A 23,175-nucleotide genomic window follows, 5' to 3' on the forward strand; every position below is an offset into this window, starting at 1 on the left:
TGGCTTCTGTCTGGATTTGAACCCTCACTGTTCCACTTCTGTCTATGGGCCCAAATGTACACAATTCAAAGCATTCTCTTTGTCTTAGTTTCCTTGTGTGTAAAATGTTGGAAGCAACAGTCAGTCTCTTTTGGTAATTTTGTCCATCTCTTTAAATTTGCTGAGTATTTCTAAAGGTACTGGGCACATGAAAGCAAAATAAAATTGTTAATAGCAAGTTATAAGATTAGAAAATATTACATATAATATATGTAATGAAGTTTTATTTGGCCATAAAGAAAAATGAAATCATTTTATTTTCAAGAAAATGCATGCAATTAAGCAAAAAGCCAGGCTCAGAAAGACAAATACCACATTTTCTCCCTTATGCAGAATTTAGACTAAAAAAAAAAAAACACACATGAGAAGGGGAGGAAGATGGCGCCGAGACAATAGGGATGCTGCCTAGTTCTCTCCCACAAAAAGAAAGAACCAGGGAATCCCACGAGCCAACTACCTTAAGAAATCCACAACAAACTCAAGAAGCAACGGAGAAGGATTCAAACTGGAAAAGAAATCCAGATAAAGCTTACATCCAACTTTCTCAAAGAATTCAAAATGCGAGGACCCCTCCCCCACCCCTTGCTGCAGGCTCCAAGCAGGGCCAGGCAGCCCCTACCACCGCAGAAACTAGCATAGACCAGGCCAGCAAGCAGCAGAAGGCAGATGCAGGAATCAGGGCAGACCAGACCAGCAAGCAGCAGAACCTAGACCTGGAGCTCAGGCAGCGGCTGAGATCCGAGGGGAGTGAATGATTCTCCAACAACACAAAGCAGCTCACAGCCAAACGCAGAGGAGTGAGTAGCCCAGCAGGTAGCCCAGTGGGTCCCCAGCCCCATCGGGAAAGCAGAGCTGGTGGTGAGCTATAAAACTTAACTCAGACCACTCCAACCCGCCTGAGAAAGACTGGCAAGGGCAGGGGGGCAAGGAATTTACAATCCTGTCCCTTCCTTCAACAGCCTCCTCCCCCAGGCCATTGACTGGAGACTGACAGGCAGGCGGGTGCTAAAACCCAGCACCCCACCAATGGGGGCAAAGGTGTCCCTGCTACCACCCGCCCAATAGGTTCCTCTCCCAGGCCATTGACCAGAGACTGACAGACGGGCGGGCGCTAAGACCCAAAACTCCACCAAAGGGGGCAGAGGTATCCCAGCTCACCCGCCCAGCAGGTCACTGGGTCTGGAGAGTGGAGGGCGCTGAGACCTTGCCTTCCAACAGCGGGTGGGGTGTGCGGGAGTCTAGGAGCCAGCATCTGTCCCACTCAAATCTTGAGCCAGGCACCCTCAACCTGGGAATCCCCAGTGAGACAGCACCAAGGCGCCCCCCACAGTCACAGACTCTGACAAAGTGGTGGAAACACAGTAGGAAACTAAAGGGCAGACCAGTACCAAGCTGATGTCACCATCCCAAGAAATGACACCTGAAGAGACACGAAATATGACTCAAATCAAGGAGATGATTTTGGAAATGACTAATGAAATTAAGGCTGAATTCCAAAAACAAAAGCAAGAAATTTCCAAGGAACTCTTCGAATTCAAAAGAGAAGTGAAAGAAAAGTTCAATACCCTCTCAGCAGACATGATCAGCTAAGTGTCCACACTTCAAGCAAAAATGGAGGCATTAAGCAGCAGATTGACTGAGATGGAGAATAGAACATCAAAAACGGAAGATAAATCACAAGAGCTGGAACAGAGAATCACCACCTTGGAAAGTTTAGTCAGAATCCACCAGAGAGAACTCCAGGACTTGGCAGATGCAGCAAAGAAGTCTAATCTTCGTATAATAGGGATTGATGAAGACATCAAATTTCAGGACAAAGGAATGCAACCCTTATTCACCAACATCATAGCAGAGAACTTCCCCAACCTCAAAAGGGAAAATACTCACATTATTGAAGGTTTCAGGACTCCAAATAGGCAAGATCCTAGAAGGAACTCATCAAGACATATCATACTAAAGACACTAGACCCGAATACCAAGGAATTGATCGTAAATGCTGCAAGAACAAAGAAAGAGCTATACTACAGTGGGAAAAAAATTTGAATTACAGCAGATCTCCACGCGAACCCTAAATGCTAGAAAAGCTTGGAAAAACATCATTGATGTCCTGAAGACCAACAACTGCCAACCCAGACTGATATATCCAGCAAAACTAACATTTACATTTGAGGGAGAAACAAGAATATTTCACTCCAAAGAGAAGCTTTATGAATACATGCACACTAAACCAGTGTTACAAAAAATATTAATTAATTGAGAACAAATTGTAGAACATCAAGAACCCCCATCAAGAAGCAAATATCTATAATTCACTAAACACAAAAGGAGGAAAAAAAGAGAAAGAAAGAAATTTAGAAGTAAAAATAAATAAATAATGACAATGGACACTGACCACTTCTCTATAATTTCCCTAAATATGAATGGGCTGAACAATCCAATCAAAAGACACAGAGCAGCAGACTGGATTAAGAAACACCACACATCCATATGTTGCCTCCAAGAGACCCACCTCACCCCCAAAGACAGAAACAAATTCCAAGTGAAAGGATGGAAATGAATTTTCCACTCCAATGCACCATGCAAAAAAGCAGGAGTAGCAATCTTAATCTCCGACAAAATTAACTTCTCAGTAAAATCAGTACATAAAGATAGAGACAGCCATTACATATTAGTAAAGGGTACAATCCATGCCCATAATATTACACTTATAAACATTACTCCCCCAACATGGGAGCACCCAAATTTGTCAAACAAACTCTCTTAGAATTACAGAACAAGATAGACTCAAACACAATCATAGTGGGAGACCTCAATACACCACTCTCAACAAACGACAGGTCAACTCAACAAAAGTTAAGACACCACCGACACCATAGCCCAGCTGGGCTTAACAGATATACAGAGTCTTCCACCCAACTGAGAAACTTTTTACATTTTTCTCAGCAGCACATGGAACACACTCCAAAATAGATCATCTAATAGTTCATACAGAAAATTTAAGCAGATACAAGAGGACTGATATAATCCCATGCATTCTATCAGACCACAGTGGAGACAGACTAATTCTGAACAATGCAGTCAAAGTCAAGAAACGTTCAATTGCTTGGAAGGTGAACAACACACTTCTGAATAACTCCTGGGTAACAGATGAGATCAGAAAAGAAATTAAAAACTTCCTTGAATGTAATGACAATCAAGAAACATCACAAAGGATCTTATGGGACACAGCAAAGGCAGTTCTAAGAGGCAAATTTATCGCACTAGGAGCGCATATTAAAAAGACAGAAGAAGAGCACGTAAATAACCTAAAAAAAAACCTGAAACACCTAGAGGAGCAAGAAAAAGTTAATTCTGAAACAACTAGAAGGACAGAAATAACAAAAATAAAATCAGAAATATCAGAGATTGAAATAAGATCTACTATACACAAAATTGATAAATCAAAAAGTTGGTTCTTTGAAAGAGTCAACAAAATAGACAGACCCCTGGCAAGATTAATCAAAAAAAGGAGAGAGGAAGACTCAAATAAACAAGATTAGAGACCCCACGGGAACAATCACAACTGATTTCCAAGAAATTCAGTCCATAATGGATAAGTACTACCAGGACCTATATTCAAAGAAACAAGAAAATCTAGTAGAAATGGATGATTTCTTAAATAAATATAGACTACCCACACTGAGCAACGATGAGGTAAACAAATTGAACAAACCAATCTCTTACAACGAAATTTTGGAAGCAATCGGAAATGCCAACCAAAAGGAGCCCAGGTCCAGATGGATTCACTGCAAAATTCTACGAGACGTTTAAAGATGAAATAACACCTATACTCTTGAAACTCTTCTGAGAAATAGAAACAGAAGGAGCAATACCAAACTCATTTTATGAAACTAATATTACTCTCATCCCCAAACCAGGGAAAGATCCAACAAAAAAAGAAAACTACAGACCTATCTCTCTAATGAACACAGACGCAAAACTCCTCAATAAAATATTAGCCAACAGAATCCAGAAACAAATTAAAAAAATCATACATTATGATCAAGTAGGCTTCATCCCACAGATGCAAGGCTGGTTTAACATTTGCAAATCAATGTAATACATCACATCAATAGAGCTAAGGATCAGAATCATATGATAATTTCTCTGGATACAGAGAAGGCATTTGACAAAATATAATATCCATTCATGTTGAAAGCACTAGAAAAAATATGAATAAGAGGTACAGTCCTCAAAATAGTGAAAGCCATATATGAAAAACCTACAGCCAGTATTATACTAAATGGTGAAAGACTGGAACCATTCACCTTAAAATCAGGAACTAGACAGGGATGCCCACTCTCTCCACTTCTCTTCAATATAGTGCTGGAACTCTTAGCTAGAGCAATAAGACAAGAAAAGGACATCAAAGGGATCCACATAGGGAAAGAAGAAATTAAACTATCTCTATTTGTAGATGACATGATCCTCTACTTGAGTGACCCAACAAACTCCACTCCCAAACTTCTAGAATTAATAAACTATTTTAGCAAAGTGGCAGGATACAAAATTAACCTTCAGAAGTCAGTAGCCTTCTTGTACACCAACAATATACAAACAGAAGGCCAAATCAAGAAAATGATCCCATTTGCAATAGCCCCCAAAAGAATAAAATACTTAGGAATATACTTACCCAAAGATGTAAAGAAATTATTCAATGAAAACTATAAAAGCTTAATGAAAGAAATTAAAGAGGACACTAGAAAATGGAAAAACATCCCATGCTCATGGCTAGAGAGAACCAACATAGTGAAAATGGCTATACTGCCAAAATTGATATACAGATTCAATGCAATCCCCATCAAAATCCCAAAGACATTCTTTACTGAAATAGAAGATATAATCCAAAGGTTCATATGGAACAAGAAAAGACCTAAAATAGCCAAAACAATTCTAGGCAAAAAGAGCAACTCTGGTGTTATTATAATACCAGACTTCAAACTCTTCTATAGAGCCATAATAGCAAAAACTGCTTGGTATTGGCACAAAAACAGACCAGAAGATCAGTGGAACAGAATAGAAGACCAAGATATAGAACCATATACCTATAAGCAACTTGTATTTGACAAAGGAGCCAAAGATATACAATGGAACAAACACAGTCTATTCAATTATTGGTGCTGGCAAAACTGGGAAGCCACATGCAGAAAACTAAAAATTGACCCTAGCCTTTCACCATGCACAAGCATTAACTCAAAGTGGATCAAAGACCTCAACGTCAGACCGGAAACAGTGAAACTACTACATGATAAAGTAGGAGAGCACTGGAACTCATAGGCACAGGCAACAGATTCCTGAACAGAATCCCACGGTCACAGCAGATTGGAGAGAGACTCAATAAATGGGACTACCTAAAAATAAAAAGTTTCTGTACAGATAAAAACATAGTTGCAAAAGTAGAGAGATAGCCAATCAACTGGGAAAAGATATTCACCAATAATACATCTGACAAATGCTTAATATCCAGTATCTACAGGGAACTCAAGAAACTAATCCCCCCCAAACCCAATAAACCATTCACTAAATGGGCAAGGGAACTAAAGAGAGACTTATCAGAAAAAGAGATTAAAATGGCAGAAAAGCATATGAGAAAATGTTCGTCATCCATGGCCATAAAGGAAATGCAAATAAAAACAACCCTAAGATACCACCTTACCCCAACAAGAATGGCCAAGATTTTGAACTCAGACAATGACAGTTGCTGGCTGGGTTGTGGAGAAAAAGGAACCCTACTACACTGCTGGTGGGAATGTAAACTAGTTCAGCCACTGTGGAAAGTAGTGTGGAGGTTTCATAAAGAACTGAAAATAGACCTTTCCTACAATCCCGCCATACCACTTCTGCGCATCTACCCTGAACATAATAACCCAGGATATGATAAGGACTCCTGCTCAGCTATGTTCATCTCTGCACCATTCACAATAGCCAGGCGATGGAAACAATCCAGATGCCCTACTGCAGATGAATGGATACAGAAAATGTTGTATATATACACAATGGAATTCTACATAGCCAACAGACAAGATAAAATAATGTCATTTGCAGGGAAGTGGATGAATCTAGAGCAAATCATGTTAAGTGAGACAAGTCAAGACCTAAGGAACAAAAGGCGCATGGTATCCTTAATATGTGGCTATTAAATCCAAAGAATGCAAGAGCGAGGACTCAATATCTGCATATCCTATGCTATGGACATGGTAATGGAAATATAAACATAACTATATAGACATAAACACCTATGACTCTATAGACATAATGTTTTATTTCATAAATTAATATGTTTCTATGACATACAAACCCTTAGCCTAATTTTGATTAAGTTCTAAATACTAAGTCCAAATGATATAGATTCCCTTCTTGAACACTTGTTTGTTAAACTTGTCATTTAAAATATGATGTAAAAATCAACGTTAATAAATTCTTTAATAAAAAATGAGTGCCTTCTTGAATTAATTCCTGCATAACCAAATGGATTTTTTTTTGCCAGTCCTGGGCTTGAGCTCAGGGCCTGAACACTGTCCTTGGACTTTCTCAAGGCTAGAGCTCTACCACTTGCGCCTCTACCACTTTCTCAATAAGGACCAAGAAACACAACAAATCAGAGAAAAGTTGGATAAGTGGGACTACATTAAACTGCAGAGCTTCTGTATGGCAAAGGACATAGCTAATAAATTAACTAGAAATCCTACAGAGTGGGAGAAGATCTTCACCAACCAAACAATGGACAAAGAGGCCTCATATCTAAAATATATCAACAGCTCAAAAGATTGAATCACTCCCAAACTAATCTCCAAAGAAACAACCATCCCATTAAAAGATGGGCCAAAGACTTAAAGAGAGTCTTCTCTGAAGAAGAAATAAGAATGGCCTATAGACACATGAAGAAATGCTTGACATCTCTGGCCAAAAAGAAATGCAAATCAAAACAACTCTTAAGATTCCACCTCACTCCAGGCAGAATGGCCAGGATCAAGAAATCTAATAACAACAGATGCTGGAGGGGATGTGGCCAGGAGGGATCACTACTACACTGTTGGTGGGAGTGCAAACTCGTTCAACCCCTATGGAAAGCAGTATGGCAGTTCCTCAAAAGACTAAACATAGAGCTCCCCTATGACCCAGCAATTCCACTACTTGGCATTTACCCAATCGTCCAGAAGCAAGGGCATACTAAATCCACTAGCACAACGATGTTCATTGCAGCACTATTTACCATAGCAAAGATATGGAACCAACCCAGTTGTCCTTCAGTTGATGAGTGGATCAACAAGATGTGGTATCTATACACAATGGAATTCTATGCTGCTGTCAGAAAGAACAATATTGCCCCATTTGTAAGGAAATAGAAAGACTTAGAAAAAATCACTAAGCCAGACTCAAGAGAACATAGGCTCAATGGTTTCCCTCATTTGTCATAATCAGTAGAAACCTAGCAGAGATTTACAACAGAGCATAACCTAGATACATAAGGCCATATAGTATGACACTAAATGTAAGGACCTCCAGGATATAGAAACAAAAGCCATATAATGAGTGATTGTTGTTCTTAAGGTACTGTGTTATCTCTCATCTCTTTTGCTGTCCCTTGGTTATCTCATATTGTTATAATATTTCACCTTGTTATCTGATATATTTTATATATGTTTAATTGGTTATTTGAAATAGGATAGGGAAGGGGGGAAATCAAGATGAGTGGGTGGAGGAGGGGAGGGAAATGGGGACCATGACATGAGAAAGGGTATCAATATTTGTGAAGTAATGAACCTTCTATCTGGTGAATATAATGTAACCCTTCTATTAATTACAATAAAAAATAAGTGAAAAAAATTACTTTCAAGTAATTATGAAGATAATTCTCCAAGGGAAGTGTTTATAAATATCTTTCGATATTAAAATAATGTATATCTTTCAATATTAAAATAATGTATATCTAAAATAAAATGATTTGCCTGTGTGTATTATAAGTCATATTAAAACATCTTACTTAATTTGTGATAATACAAAGTAATGCATAGCTAACACACTCAGCTACAGTCTAGGCATATAATAAAAAGCATAGTAGTTTCTCAGTAAATGGGTATATAAATATTGAACTATTGGTTTTCATCTTTGGGAAAAATAAAATAATAACTAAGAATTTTTTTGCCAGTCCTGGGCTTGAGCTCAGGGCCTGAGCACTGTCCTTGGACTTTCTCAAGGCTAGAGCTCTACCATTTGAGCCTCAGCACCACATCCAGCTTTTTTCTATTATGTGGTACCGAGGAGTTGAACCCAGGTCTTCGTGCATGCTAGGCAAGCACTTTAACCACTAGGCCAAACTCCCGGCCCCAATAACTAAGAATTTTAAAAACAAGTAATTTAGTTAATTTTAGTAGTCCTCAGTTCAAATTTTCCTGTTTAAGAAGGAAAATTTATATTCTATTTAATAAATCTCTTTAGCCTAGCTTTTCACAATTAATTTCTTAAGATATGAAATAAAATCAATATAAATATTTTAAAAAGTATTTTGACAAGAGATTTGAATTTCTTTCTTAAATAAATGTGAGCCAACTCTAAAAAACATAATAAATGTGCATTTTATCCAATATATCTTGAAAACGTGTGTCCTTAATACATTTCCAGTTACATTTAGAATAATAAGTATCATTAACCTTTAGAGTCTTTGGCTCTTCAAAGATACTTTTCTTTCCAGCTAATGCCACAGTCTAGGGATGAATATGAATATAGTTGGAAGGAATTGCTTTCATTTAAATGTGTGTCTAAAACAAGCTATTTTAGGACTTGTATTCTGCTAGTCCTTTCTTTGCTCTAATCCAACAAGATTGTCCCTTAAGAGCTACATACTATGAGAATAAATGACTGGAAGAGATACAATAACTGGAAACTTCCATACCACTTTCCAAACATACCCTCCTAGTCTACCATATATTTGGATTCAGAAAATCTCTTCAATGGGGAAGATACAGACTTCCTAATTCCCTGCTCAACAAAAATTGACTTAAAAGAGAAAAGAAAACAAAAGAAACAATTTATGGTGGCCTATGTGTTTTTGCTTCCTGAATGATGGCTTCTGCTTTACCTGATTCCCCACTCCTAACCTAGTTTTCTGAATATCAGGGTAGAACACTGTACTATGGGGCATGTGACAAGTATACCTTTCTTCTGAGCAATAATAGAAGGCCTAACAAAAAACTCAGGCTATTACTATGGGAACCTAAGAAATGCAATGTATTCAAAGTAGTTTGAAGATCATGGACCTAAGTCATTTCAAGAAATCCAAATCCATGTAGGGATAGTTGAAGTACAGCATTTAGGGGGAAGCAGACAAATGTGATCGTGATGATCAAGTAAGACCCTGTGAAGCTATTACAAATGTCTGACTCTACAGGAAGATGAAAATGTATGAAATGCCCATGATATTTTATTTTGTTACAATATCATTCTTACTTTATCAAAATTGATTGAGGAATATAACTTTGGCCCTGAACAAGATGAATGACTGAGCTTGAGTTTCAGGGCAACCTTAGAGTTAATTAGGGACTATTTCTAAACTTCTGGAGCAAAATCTATATGACTGCCATGATTCTGAAAGGAGCCACAAAGGAGAAATATTATTTTAGTCAGCAGTAACAGCTTCATGACAGTGGGCAAGAACAATCCCAACATCTCCAAGTGTTCTGCATCACATCCGTCTATCTGCACTCATGTCACCTATAGTCTACTCAAGAGGCTGAGATGTGGAAGGTCTCAGTTCAAGAGCAGCCCGGCTAGAAAAGCTTGCTACCCTCTCAGGTAGCATTCAGTAAGTGATAGAAAGCAAAACAAAACTTCAAACACTAAACACCAGACTAAGAACAGCCTGTGGTATAGATTGGACTTGGCTTCCTGGTGTGTGACAAGAACATTGAGGTCTTGATTCCTTTTCTTGCTACAAGGAAACAAGCCTCTTGCAGAAATTCTAAAGCTGAAGCACAAATGGGTGATGTGGGTTGTTTGGACAGCAGTTACCTTCTTTCTACTTCTCCCTTCCTTTCCCCTCCCCTCTGTCGGGGTCCTTTGTCCCCGGTCCCTCTCAACTATTAGGAGGGATGGGGAAAAATACACCCTGCCCAGTCCAAGCCGCGAGAGGAGAGGGCCCACTGTCCTCCTGCACTCAGCCTTCCTTCCCTGGAGCACGAACAGAGATGGCATGCGGCTTCATCAAGGCAGGAAAATCTCTCTCTCCAATAAAAACCCCTTCCTGAGGAAGTCCCTCCAGCTAATATACCCTCACTCTAGGTCCCAGCAGAGAGTGATAAACAATAACACATTTGTAACCAATGGTAATTAAGTCTTGCACCCTGCCTCTTGTGCCTTGCCTTGTCTCAGCAGAAGGTTATTAGACATGGCGTTACTTGGCCCCCAACACCCTCCCTTCCCTTCTCCTCTTTCCCCTCTCCTCTAGGCAATACCACTTCTACCTGGCTTCCTACCATCTCCAAGTTACTTTGCTGAGGGGGAAGGGATGTGTCACCTGATTGATGAGTACGGAAGAAAGAACTGAGTATGTTCAGCTTAGCATTCACCCCTCTTCCCTTTAGAAAGATCCCCTGGTCTGACCTTGGTCATAGGACTGGTTCCTCAGTTGAGGTCTTTCTACCTCTGCACTGGGACAAGAAAGGGGACATTTAGTTGGGATATAGAGTTTTAACGAGTCATTCTCAGTGTCAGAGCTAAGTTCCCCAATCAGTTTTATTAAAGAAAAGGTAATATTTTAAACTAAATGATTTAATGAATAAATGTAACATCTATGCACATAGATCTGACTCAAGAATTCAAAGATATAGGGGACCAGCCACATTGATAAGAGTGTGGGCCTGGTGAGACCAAGAAGTATGGGCTTAGGCAAGACCAGCAGGTGACTGACGCCAGAGGAGCCTGGGCCCCACACAGAATAGTAAAGAAATAAAGAGGAACTCTGAGCTCTGGGCTCAGGAGAGAAGCCGGGTATAAAGAGAAGGGGCACCTGGAAAGAGATTCGTTATTTATAGGAAGCATTTATTTGGTGGTGGGAAAAGAATGACAAATATGTAACATAATATTTCTGTAACTATAAATAACATGTAAATACCTTTCATAATGAAAACCTCATGGAATCTGCTGGATTTGGAGTCTTTTAAAATACCAAAGTAAGGGAAGTCACATATCTTTAGCCCCTGTGTTAGGTTTCCACCGGTCTTATGCCTAGTCCTCTCATGTTTCTTCTGAGAAAGGCTTCTCACCTCACAGGTGAGGAAATGAAAGCTGGGAGAGGTTAAGGAACTTGACAAATATATCTTATGGTGAACCACCCTTTTGAAGGAGATCTGTCAGACTCCAAGAGCCCTCCCTCTTTCTAGAACCAAGCATGAGTGTGCCTTAAAGTGGTGGTGCGGGGGGAGGGGTGGGCTAGACTACATTGCTAGACTTTCTCAAGTCTTCTTTATGACCAAGACTTCCAGATTGCCTTAATCCTAGAAGGTGCTTCAGCCTGTCATGATAGGAAAGCTCCTTTACGTGACCCATGAAGACTAACTCAATAGGTACAGAGTGGAGGAAATGAAGCTGAAAGCGTAATTGGGAGACGCCAGGTTTTGCCATCATCCTGTTATGCAACCCAGGATAAGTCTCCTCTCTCTGGATTCTAGTTTGCATAAGTGGAAAATTGGGTTAAGTGCTCTGGAAGGCTCTGTGAAGCTCAGACAGTCCTGTCTCACCGATGATGAAGTTAACTTTAGTGATAGGAAGAGTATGTCTCCCAAGAGAGGAATGTGTGGCAGCTTTCCCCAGTCTGCTTCAGCCTTTCTTCCCGTCACTCAGAGGCATCCTCCACAGACCAGTGTGCACTAACCTGTACCTCCCGTGTCAGTGCCAGCTCCAGCAGCTGGCCAAAGTGCTGCCCTAGTGTGCTCAGAGTCTCGCTCACACAGGCCTTCATTGACTTCAAAACATGCTCATTCTCCACTTGCAGGCACCTGAGAAGAATAATCATGGAAAACACTGTGAAATGGAGCCCAGGGTTCCCCAGAACCATTACTGGAGTCCGATATGGCCTGCATGAGGCCAGGTACATGATAAGAAAAGAGGAAGGGAAGACATTAAACTCAAGGAAGTCAGAGATGAAATTTCAATAGCTGGATTCATCAAAAGCTCTTGTCACTAGGAAGTAAGGCCATCAGATCTGGGCAAACCCAGCTCTTGGGGCTTGTCTTGTAGAGAGCAAGTTATCACTACAACCAAAGTCTAGGGTCTCAGTGATATCCAGGGTGATGATGGAGGGTAGGAAGCTGTGAAGAGTGTCACCGGCATGCCAAAAGCCATCTGAGGGCATGAGGCAATGCCTGTGGCGCCAGCAGAAATGGCTTCCTGTAGCATGCAGAAAGCAGCCTGGAGGATTTTCTTCTAGACCAGGAAGAGCAGAACAGAATCCAGTTCCTGTTCACCCAGAGAGAGTAAAAAATTTCACTGAGTCCCAGGGTGCCAAGAGCCAGGAAACGCTAGGCTGCGCAGGGAAAGGACTGTCAACACACTCAGAAGTGTGTGCTGATGAGGCTGAGTGTGCGTGGACTTCTAAGAATGGACACATATTTAGGAATGTGAAATGGAGGCAAGAGGGTATGCATGTGGTTTTGCACAATAATTGTGCAAGTGTGTTTATTTCTATAGATAGCAAGTGATTGTGTGTGTGTGTGTGTGTGTGTGTGTATAGTGTGCATGTCTGCTTTCACTTCGGGGAGCATCAAGAGGAGCTTTTCCTTGTTCCTGGCACTTTGATAATCAATTTTATTCCAATGTCAAGGTCTCTTTTCTACCTGCTCTCTGTTCCTAAGGGTAGAAAAATCCAAGGAACTCTTTTTGAAATTTCTGATGTAAGCCAGAAAAAGAACTCATCTAGACCTCAGGGTTCTGCAGTCCTCTTTCCCACCAGACCCTTCCCTTCCCTTCCCTCCCCTCTCCCCCCTCCCCTCCGCTCCCTCCCCTCCTCCCCTTCCACCCAGTCCAGAGCAGACTAACCTCTCAGTGACTGCAGAGAGCTCTGAGCACTTCTCCATTAGCAACTTCTCCACCTAGAGAAAAGAGAACGCTACTGGATTCAACCAGCAATGATTGAAGACCCGCTCCTCTATCACGCATTCAGAGGCACAAAGGTAAAGACTGAAGGAATCCATCCCATAAACCTCAATACACTGTACTGTATGTGCCAAAGGTGATCATGCCTGCTGCTGCTTTGAGAGCACAAGAAAGTACAACTGAGTGGCTAGTTACGCTGGGAGCTCTAGAAGCACAAGAGGAAGGGGCATAGTTCTATTCATCAGGGGATGAATGGAAGCCTGCTGTCTACACAGTGGAGAAAGGAAAGGTTTGAGACAAAGAGTAAAGCACTAGCCTAAGTAGTGTGAGGAAAGAGAGAAGTCACTTTGGGGACTTTTCAGTGGTTCCCTTTGGGCTGTGGGAAGAAGTTGCAAATGGGCTATGAAATCAGAAAAGCTGGGGTTGAGCACCATTTACTACGCCCATGGCTTAACTTTTAGATTTTCAGTTCCCTCAACTATAAAGTGAAGATAGTAATTCTAATATTTCAACTAAATACTTAACTGTTTTATGTGTAATAACTCTTAGGAAGTCTGTGAAATAAATGTTTCTATGCCTAGTTGCATGCAGGAATGGTACACCAAGAAGTTAGGTCAGAGCAAAGTGAACATTTGAATTCAGGCAGCCTGGCATTAAAATTGATACATAAACTACTGTACAGTGTACTGTACTGTTCACCATGTGTGTCTACCTCAACAGTTGTGCAGGTTAAACAATATGCTTGATCTATTATACACTACCTATACATTAAGCTCTTTCTTATCCTCCCCTGCTGTATTAGAAGAGGAGGGACACTGCTGACCCAAAATTTCAGACTCCACACCATTCAGACGTATTCTTTAGAAAGACCCACTCCCAACTCCCACTCATCTCCACCCCAGCTCAACTGACCTGGCCCATTTCCTGCGAGGAGCTCCTGCTCAGGGCGCTGTACTCGCTGACCATGGAGCGGGCATGACAAGTGAGCCGCACACTCATGCTGTGCACACGTGCCCAGCGGTCCTGTGCCAGCTTCTGCCCCATCCGGCGTAGCTCTGTGCTGATGACCCAGCCCCGCTTGAGCAGCAGCTGCAGAGGGTCCCCAGGGCGTGGACCCCCTGCCAGAATGAGATCACTCTGCGCATCCTCCTCCAGGCTGATGGGCTTAGCCTGCAGGATACACATGCATTCACACTCGGTCATGAGCTTCAGGTCCTCCATCCAGCGCTGGACTGAGTCTACCTGCATTAGGCACAGCCTGCAACCCGGAAACACAGAGTTTAACCCTAGGCTACTGGACATTTACTAAACAACTACTAGATGCTTAGCAATGTCTTTTCTAATTCCTCTGTTATTCTTCACTATCTCCAGCTAATGGACCAAGACGTGAAGTGTGATGGCAAGTGACCAGACTAACAAGCAACAAGCAATGATGCCTGATGATCTTTCCAATCAAGGAAAGGGATGATGTAGTTAGTCTTAATGTCAAATACTGTGATGTTAAGTGAGCCAGGGTACTAATTCATAAGGCAATGTAGTATGCACTTCATGTCGTGCTGAGACTCCGTGACAAGGAAAACTATGAACTTATAAAATAGGGAAGACAACATGCAAAGATGCAAATACATCTAAAAGCCTCACAATAATGTTAAAATAATATATCTAGAAAATATACCTAAGGGAAAATTTTTAACTGAAAGAGCTTTATGGGTTAGGAAACTAAAAAGTTTCTTTTTTCTCCTTTATTCCACTTTTTTTCTATTTTTTTCATTGTTGTTGCCCTAGGGTTTGAACTCAGCACTCATACTTACTAGGCAGATGCTCTACCTTTTGAGCGGCTCCACCAGCCCAATTTTGCATTGGTTATTTTCAAGATAAGGTCTTGCTTTTTCCCCAGGCAGGCCTGGACTGTAACCCCTCTTTGGTTTTCCCCTGGGTCACTGGGAGATGGACAGGAATTCCTGGCCTCCATATCAAGCCATTAGTGGACATGGAGTCTTGGAACTCTTTTGGAGGGGGCCTACGCTGCCCTTGAACAGAGATCTTCCTGACTCCATCTTCCAAGTAGACAGAATTACAGGATTGTGTCTAGGCAATTTCTAAATTTTATGTGGTGAGCCTGAGTCTCATTCTTGTGATGAAACAAATTACACTCTAGTACAACAGCATCCTAAGACCTTAATCAAATATAATTCTCACTAGAATTTACCTAGTCATAAAGTCAGTAATATAAGATAATTAATGAAACATTAAATATGTGTTCTATATTTAACTCTAGGCCCTATGTGGTGGGAGTTAACGTGAAGATACCTAAGACTCCATGCTCAAGGAGCTTTGGATGTACCCTAAGAAGCAAGGGGAATGAAACAATGACCAGTTTCACCATCAGTGCACAGAGACGTGCACATTTGAGCACCAACACTGAGCTCAAAGCCCTCTGCCTTCTAAAAGTCTTCTGTTGGTCTCTGAGACCATTCTCTACTTGCCTGAATCCACTAACCCATTCTACAAATACGTATTTGGGTGCTTCAGTGTGGCAAGCAATGTGGTAAGAATGGGGCTATAACTGCAAATGATAGGACTATAACTACAAATAATAATCAATTTTCTTATCTAAGTAACAGGACAGTCTATTTGCAAAATAAATGGATAATGTATAAATTATGTTGGAGGTAGTAGATGCTAGGAGGGAAAGAGGAGAAAAGACATTTGAGAGTGCTGAGGGGGCTAGCGGGTAGAGGACTGGTATTAAAATAAGTGGATCAGACAAGACACATTTGGTCAATGACTTGAAGGTCGTAAGGGAGAAAGCCATATGGACATCTGAAAACAAATAGTTCAAAAGCAAGAGAATAGTAAGGAAAAAGGTTCTGGATTAGAAATACCTTGAGATGCGTGAGGAGTAGCAAGAATGTCAGAGTAGCAGAGAAGAGTCAGTGAGGATGGAGTGACAGTAATGAGGAGGTGAGGGATGAAATATCATTGGGGGGGTCGGTAAGTTCCTGGCTTTTGATTTTTTTCATATTAGGAAATAAAAAACACCAGTAGAGTCAGATTGTGCATGCAAAGATATCAGATGACACAATAGGACAACAAGGACACATTCCAGGTATCAAAGTTAAAATCATTTTTATATTTACAGTTCTTTCATGAGAAGAGCAAGATGAGAGATGCATTTGTTTGACTTAAAGCTTTTAAATGTACTTTTAAAACCACAAGCTTATCATGTGAAACCAGAGAAATCATACTTGTGGTTTTCTATAGGAAATTACCTTTCAAATTGCAGAAACAAACATAAATCACAAATGCGATGACCTTTCTTTCTCCCCTTCTCTTCATGAAAATAGACATATTTTGCCAAGAATATGAATATGCACCTAATTGCATATATGTATATGTATGTGACTGTCCCAGTATTTGAAGTCAAAGTGCTCTATTCTGTTTCTTAAACTCCTTTAATTTATATATTATCTATAGATATGTCTATATATTATATATGTTATAGACATATATTATATAGATTATATATTATAGACATATATTATATATATTATAGACATGTCTCATATATTATTTATAGACATGTCTAATCTACACTTTATTAAACCTGTCTCACTCCCATCTTGGCCAATACAAGACGACCTCATAGGGAGCATTCCATATTTGTCGTCACATTCATAACATTCATACATCCTACCCAGATCTATATCTATATCTACACCAGTATATATCTACCTATATCATCCAGTTTATTGACATGGTTTGTTTTCTAAATATGACTATAAATATATGCCTCTTACTGCACTGTTATTTTATTTAGCATTGAAATTCCCTCAAGTGTTTCAATTCAGTCTGGAAACATTCTTTTCAAAGTCTGAAAATTCTTCTATGTTGTACACTAACTCTGGACACTCACTTTATTTCTAGTTCCTAACTGCCATAAACAATATAAATATCTGCATTTATATGCTCTAATTTTTAAGGAACAAGGTCCAGGAAGCAGAATTATATTCAATAGATATTATCATTGTGTCCAAAGTCACAGTGCTTCATGTTCTCTCAACAATGTATTAAATCTTTCTGCATATATGTTAAGATGTGTTACTCTGTACTTAAATCCTTTTTGTGCCCCAGACTCATGCTCTCTAGTGATTCAAAACTTGTGTGGATAGGAAAAGAGCCTTCCAGGGTCTCCCCCACTCACTTCCCTCCTCATTCTCATCTTCCTTTACCAACTTCCCTCAGCTCCTGGTACTCCTCACATAGACATACCATCAGCATGCGTGTTCTCCCTATTTCCCCTACACATCCTCTATTTTAACCCCCCACTCTTAAATATACAGTTATCTCCCCTTTCCTTCTTCCCTACTTGGTAAAGTCCTATTCATCCCACAAGACATACCTCTAATGTTATTTCCTTAAAATAAGAAAGAAAGAAAGAAAGAAAGAAAGAAAGAAAGAAAGAAAGAAAGAAAGAAAGAAAGAAAGAAGGAAAGAAAGAAAGAGAGAAAGAGAGAAAGAAAGAGAAAAAGAAAAACCAACTCTCAGCCAGAGCTCATAATGGGTCCCTCCCCAGTGCTGCCGAATCCTCCACCGGAGCACAAATGACAATCTACTATCATTGTTGTCTGTCTAAACTCTCCAGGTCATGAAAGGGACAACCCCTTGCATCTGATTTATTACTAGTACCCAGACTATACCAGTTACTCAGTTCATGTATGGTAACAACTCAGTGGCAGAAGGTCAGGCACTTATTACCAATACATGCTACTGAGGCAGAGGACTTACTGTGCCTCCCCCACATAGGAATCCCAGAGTGCCCCACGACTGAAATGATAAGGAAAGAGACATAGAGCATGGAAAAACACAATCATTGCGGTCTAGACATATAGAACAGGGAGACAAACTAATGTAGGGGCTTTTAAGAGTCAACAAAATGAATTAATCACTCATGCAATGACTCATTTATGCCATAAACACTTTGCAATAGACATCTGTTGCTTTATCTTCTAGCATTCTTTCTTCCTTCTTTTATTAGTGACCTCTTGTGGTGGCTGCATACTATTTCTGCTTCTCTCTCTTTTTAGGACAAGATCCTTCAGCCAGATTTAACGGTGATCTGCCAAGAATCATTTCTGGGCTCAATGAAAGTAACCACGGCCACAGTGGAGGTTGTTTCAGAGGAAAACTCATGGATCAAACTACAGGAATCTTATTTCCTCCCCCAACAACAAAACTTAGAAGCAAGATTCATAGAGACTGGAGTTGCTCTCCATAGGCCATGTTAATGATGGCAAATTCTGTTGCTCCATAAGAAAGAAACTCGAGGATCATTTGAAGGAGAGAGAAATAATCCAAGAGTTAGTATCTATTCATTGTAGACACAAATGACTTGTTCTAAAACACAAGCACACAAATAGGTCTGTAGCATTAGTTGGTGCCACCCCTTTCTAGTATAGATCTTCTGAAAATTCATGAGAGGGAATGGTTCCATCCAACAGAGGTCGAGAAGGTGTTTGTAGGAGCCAGCTACCATTTAGACATGTCATGGAAAGATGGTGCACATCAAAGGGATAATGATTTACTAAATCCGTTTCTGAAGTTGAGCTATACAACCTGAAGGAGACAGCAGTAAGGAGAAACAGCAGAGTGATGACCAGTGTTCCTACTCATGAAAAGTCAAGAGCATCAAACTGGAGTCTGATACTTAGAGTAAATGCTTCAAGAAGCTATTTAAGGGGAACAGAGCAATACAATAGGAGTAAGGACTGATAGGTGTGTAAGACAGCTGAATGACAGTATCTAGCACAAAGGAAACCATGTGCTGGGGAAAGCCCTCAGCACATCTTCCTGAAGACAAGGTATAGGAGTTTGCAAGTAAATACGTTCATATTCCTTACGTTTGGCCTAGAGGAGTTTTCTGTGCTTGTAAACAAAAAATCTGAGATAATCAACTTATGAGGGGAGGTTTATTTTGGTTCATGGTATTTGTCCATGGCTGCTTGGTCTTGTGGCTTTGGAGCCTACGGTGAAGCAGCAGACCACAGTACCAATGGCAGGAGAAACATGTGCATCTCATGATAACCAGGAAAGAAAAGTGTGAGAACAGGGTCATCGTCCAAATATCCCCTTGAAGGGCACAGCCCCGAAGAGCTATCTTTTTACTACTAGGCACCGATTTCCTAAAGATTCTACCACATTCTAGCAGCACAAGCTCAGAACCAAGCCTTCAACCTCTGAGCCTTCAGAGGATATTTAACCTCCAATCCATAACAAGAGATAAAGGCCACCCAACCCAGCCTTCATGAAAGAGCCAAGAAAGGAAAAAATGGTTTTCAAGGCCACCAAATGGCTCAGGCCCACCCTGGGAGGCCTGCTGACATGCTATCACTTATTTAATCTAGTTCTTCACTCTCATTTTCCTCAAGAATCATACTCAGTTCTTGCTCTTAAAGATTTGTATGAATTAGAGAGTGAGATTTCAGGGAGTATTAATTAAATCCTGATCTATTCATGCTATGCTAGGAGGAAAAATAGAATAACAAAACTATTGATTTCTCCAGGATCTGCGTGTTTGGGCCTATGAGTGTCTGTGTTTGTGGAGATGAACTCTATATTATCTAGACACTTGCATCTGTGTGTTGTCTGGTTGTGGGTTTGCTTCCCTGCCAGCATAAATACTCAGATGAGCCAGTGCATGTTTACAGGTATGACATTACATCAACTTAACAATTAAAAAAGGAAGAGGTGGATCTTGGGTGTGGAGTGTCAGTAACTCAATGCCAATGAAAAGACAGAGAAAGGTGAAGAAAAAGCAACCTTGGAGAAGAGAAAGCTGGCACTACCTTAACCAAGTGATCAAAGTTAACATTAACAATGGTAAGTTATGTTGACAGCATGTGCTGCTGATATGATATAAGAAGAAGAGCAACTTCCTGCTTCAAAAATGCAGACTCTCAATCACATGATGAGGTAAACCCAAACTAAGGGGTATCAATGTGTGTGAAGTAATTAACCTTCTATCGGGTGAATATAACTGTAGCCCCTCTTAATTACAATAAAAAAGAATCAGATACTCAAACATAAGGAAGTGGGATGAAGGGGAGAAAGGCAGGTGAATGAAGAGAGAACTGGGGGCACACATACTATACAAAATTAAGAAAACTGAGGGAAGGGGTGAGGTTGGGAGGCAAAAGGGTGAATGATGAAAGGGGTGACACTGATCAAGATTCTATTCATAACCAGGTGGTGGCTATGAATCCTATAATCCCAGCTACTCAGGAGGCTGAAATCTAAGGATCACATTTCAAAGCCAGCCAGTGCATGAATGTCTGGGAGACTATTATCTCCAATTAACCACCAGAAAACTGGAAGTGATTCTATGGCCCAAGTGGTAGATTGCTAGCCTTGAGTGTAAGAGCTCAGGGGCCGTGTAGGCCCAGTGTTCAAGCCCCACAACCCACCAAAGAAAAAGAAAGAGGAGAAAAGAAAAGAAAAGAAAAGAAAAAAGATTGTATTCATGCACTGCTTTGCCCAATGACAACATCTTTTTACAACTGCTTAAAAATGAAAATAAAAGATACAAAAATGTTTTAAAAAGCAAGATAGAACAGAGAGCTGGTGGCTCATACCTATAATCCTAGTTACTCCAGAGGCTGAGAAATAAGGATCAAGGATTGAAGCCAGCCAGGGCAGGAAAACTCATGAGATTCTTATCGCCAAATGGCCACCAGAAAACCAGAAGTGTCCCTGTGGTTCAAAGTGGTAAAGCACTAGTCTCAAGCACAAAAATCTTAGGAACATCAACAACTCCCACAATGGACCATAGAAAAATGGATTGAGCCAGATCACAGGAGACCTTGGCAGACACTTTAAGCAATTTGGATTTCTCTAAGTAAATGGGAGAAAGCCCTAGTCGTCCAAGGAATTTTGTCATGGATGTCTATAACCTCTCTATAACCCATCATGGAAGCCTCTTTCTCAGGGTTTTATAAAAACAACACATAGATTAATTTGGAATGACATGACCTCTGTGGTGCAGGGAGCTATATTCTGTTTACTAAGCCATGTATGTAGGTATAACTATTTATGTAGCAAGCTATAAATAATTTACAGTGTGGTCAGGGCTATAATTCTTAACTCTTCCACTCTAAAGCACTGGGAAAGTCCAAGCCAAGTGACCTTATAACAAATAATAGTACTTAATCTTATTCAGGTTTTCCAGTGTTTCCATAGTCCTACTTCTGATCTGCTTCTGAATCCTAGGCTGAGCTGCACTGAGGCCTTTGTGTGAATGGCAAACAACTCCCCATCTCTGCATTTCTAGCAACTACAAGTTCATTAGCATAAAGAGAGCATTTTCCAGTAAACAAATACTGAAATGCTAGAGCAGCTTTGCTTCTGATATGTTGTGGATGTAACTGTGCAGGAGCAGAAATGTGGAGACTCTATTTCCATGGACTGGGCACAAGGCCTCCTCATGTACCTATTATGGGGTAAATGGCTTCACATCCTTTGCACTCCTATGTTGTCTCCTTGTCCCATGTATTGATCCTCTGCTCCAAGCTACAGTAGCTATTTATTGTTGCTTCATAGAAAAGAAAACAACCAGGCTCAGAGAGGCTTCTATGGCTGCTCCATGATAATGCCAACATGTAAGTCCAGGTCTATCTGACTCAAAAGCCTGAACTCTCTTACCACCACCTTCCTCTCCAGTTGGTCCAGCACCCACCTGGAGCCTTGCAGTTTTGTGGTTCAGAAAGCCAAGGAGCCTGAGTCTGGCTTCAGATATCTATTTCAAATCTAATGAGATAATACAGACACCTGACAGCTGCCTTCTTTTGGTCACAAAGAACCCCATCTTGTTGACTCTGTCAAACTCTGGCATTTTTGTTGCCCTCTGACATAAAGAAGACATAACATAACACTTTCATGGCCTTTCATTAACTCATGTGCAACTTATTTCTTAACCTGTTATAACAGAACATAAGTATAGGCACTGTCAGACTAACCATGAATGCCAGCAGCACAACTGTCTGATTAGACACCATCATCTGTGCGCACTTTCCTCTCCCTCTTCCCAATAGCTATGTGTCCTCGCATATGACACTTGCCCTCTCTGAGCTTTGCCCCCTTCACCAGCTCCTCATTTTCAACCCTGACTCAACTGTACTGAATTCTTTTAGTTCCTCCACTGTGAGACTCAGCCTCCCAGTGAGAGACACTGATCCCTCTCTCACCCACTTCCTCCTCATCTAGCTGACTGCCACACACACTTCAAGTCTTGACCTAAAGGTCACCTCTAAAGGAATCATCTCTAGCTCTAGTTATGTCTCATATATCCTGTGTGCCCGAAGCATCTTCTACGTTCACTGTCATGTCCTGGACTCAGTGATATAACCACCCATAACCTCTGTTTTATCCATTAGACCATCTGCAGGACCTGCTTTGTGTCTCTGACATGCACCTCAAATACTAGAGGTGACATGCTGAAATACCCAATGAAATGGAATTACATTTTAAAGTATTCCAGATGGGAATGACAATAGCCTGTGTGCTGTTGTACAGTGGGTCTCCTTGAAGTGTCAGAGTCCAGAAAGAACCATCCATATTCATTATAGAAACATTTCCTGAGGGGAGGCCCTGTGTCAATGATCACATAGACTGATCCAAATGTATCTCAGTTCTTACTTGTACAGATGAAGAAATTGAAATTTTAGCCAGGTTAAATAGCCCACTGTACAACTTATAAATGGTCTAGTTTGTCTCTGAGACCATTTCTTCAGACTTTATACTCTGTTCTTAAATGCTGCCTAGACTACATTATGAAAGGCTATAGTCTGTCCAAGATCAAGTTTAGCACTGTCAGGTAAAACTACTTGTGTTTTCACATGTACAAATTTAGCCATTCCTGAGTTTGTGCTCAGCCTTCATGATAGCGCATGCAACTTGATGTGCATACTAAAAAGGGATTAGCTGAGTCTTTCCTGCCCTGTTCCTCCCCCTGGC

At 40.6% G+C, this 23,175-nt stretch overlaps 1 protein-coding gene across 2 annotated transcripts in view; it reads right to left on the reverse strand.

Moving 5' to 3' along the window:
• Positions 1-23,175, reverse strand: part of Insc (INSC spindle orientation adaptor protein) — a 91,685-nt gene that overhangs the window by 56,500 nt on the left and 12,010 nt on the right. For both annotated transcript variants that reach the window (XM_090348950.1, XM_090348949.1), the window contains exons 2-4: positions 14,080-14,425; positions 13,111-13,163; positions 11,948-12,071 (exon numbers count right to left, since the gene is read on the reverse strand). In XM_090348950.1, coding sequence (XP_090205076.1) covers positions 11,948-12,071; positions 13,111-13,163; positions 14,080-14,425 — 523 coding nt within the window. The remainder of the gene's footprint in view (positions 1-11,947; positions 12,072-13,110; positions 13,164-14,079; positions 14,426-23,175) is intronic.

This window comes from Megascapheus bottae, chromosome 16 (genome assembly GCF_031878675.1).
Source record: "Megascapheus bottae isolate mThoBot1 chromosome 16, mThoBot2.hap1, whole genome shotgun sequence".
Taxonomy (NCBI): Eukaryota; Metazoa; Chordata; class Mammalia; order Rodentia; family Geomyidae; genus Megascapheus; species Megascapheus bottae.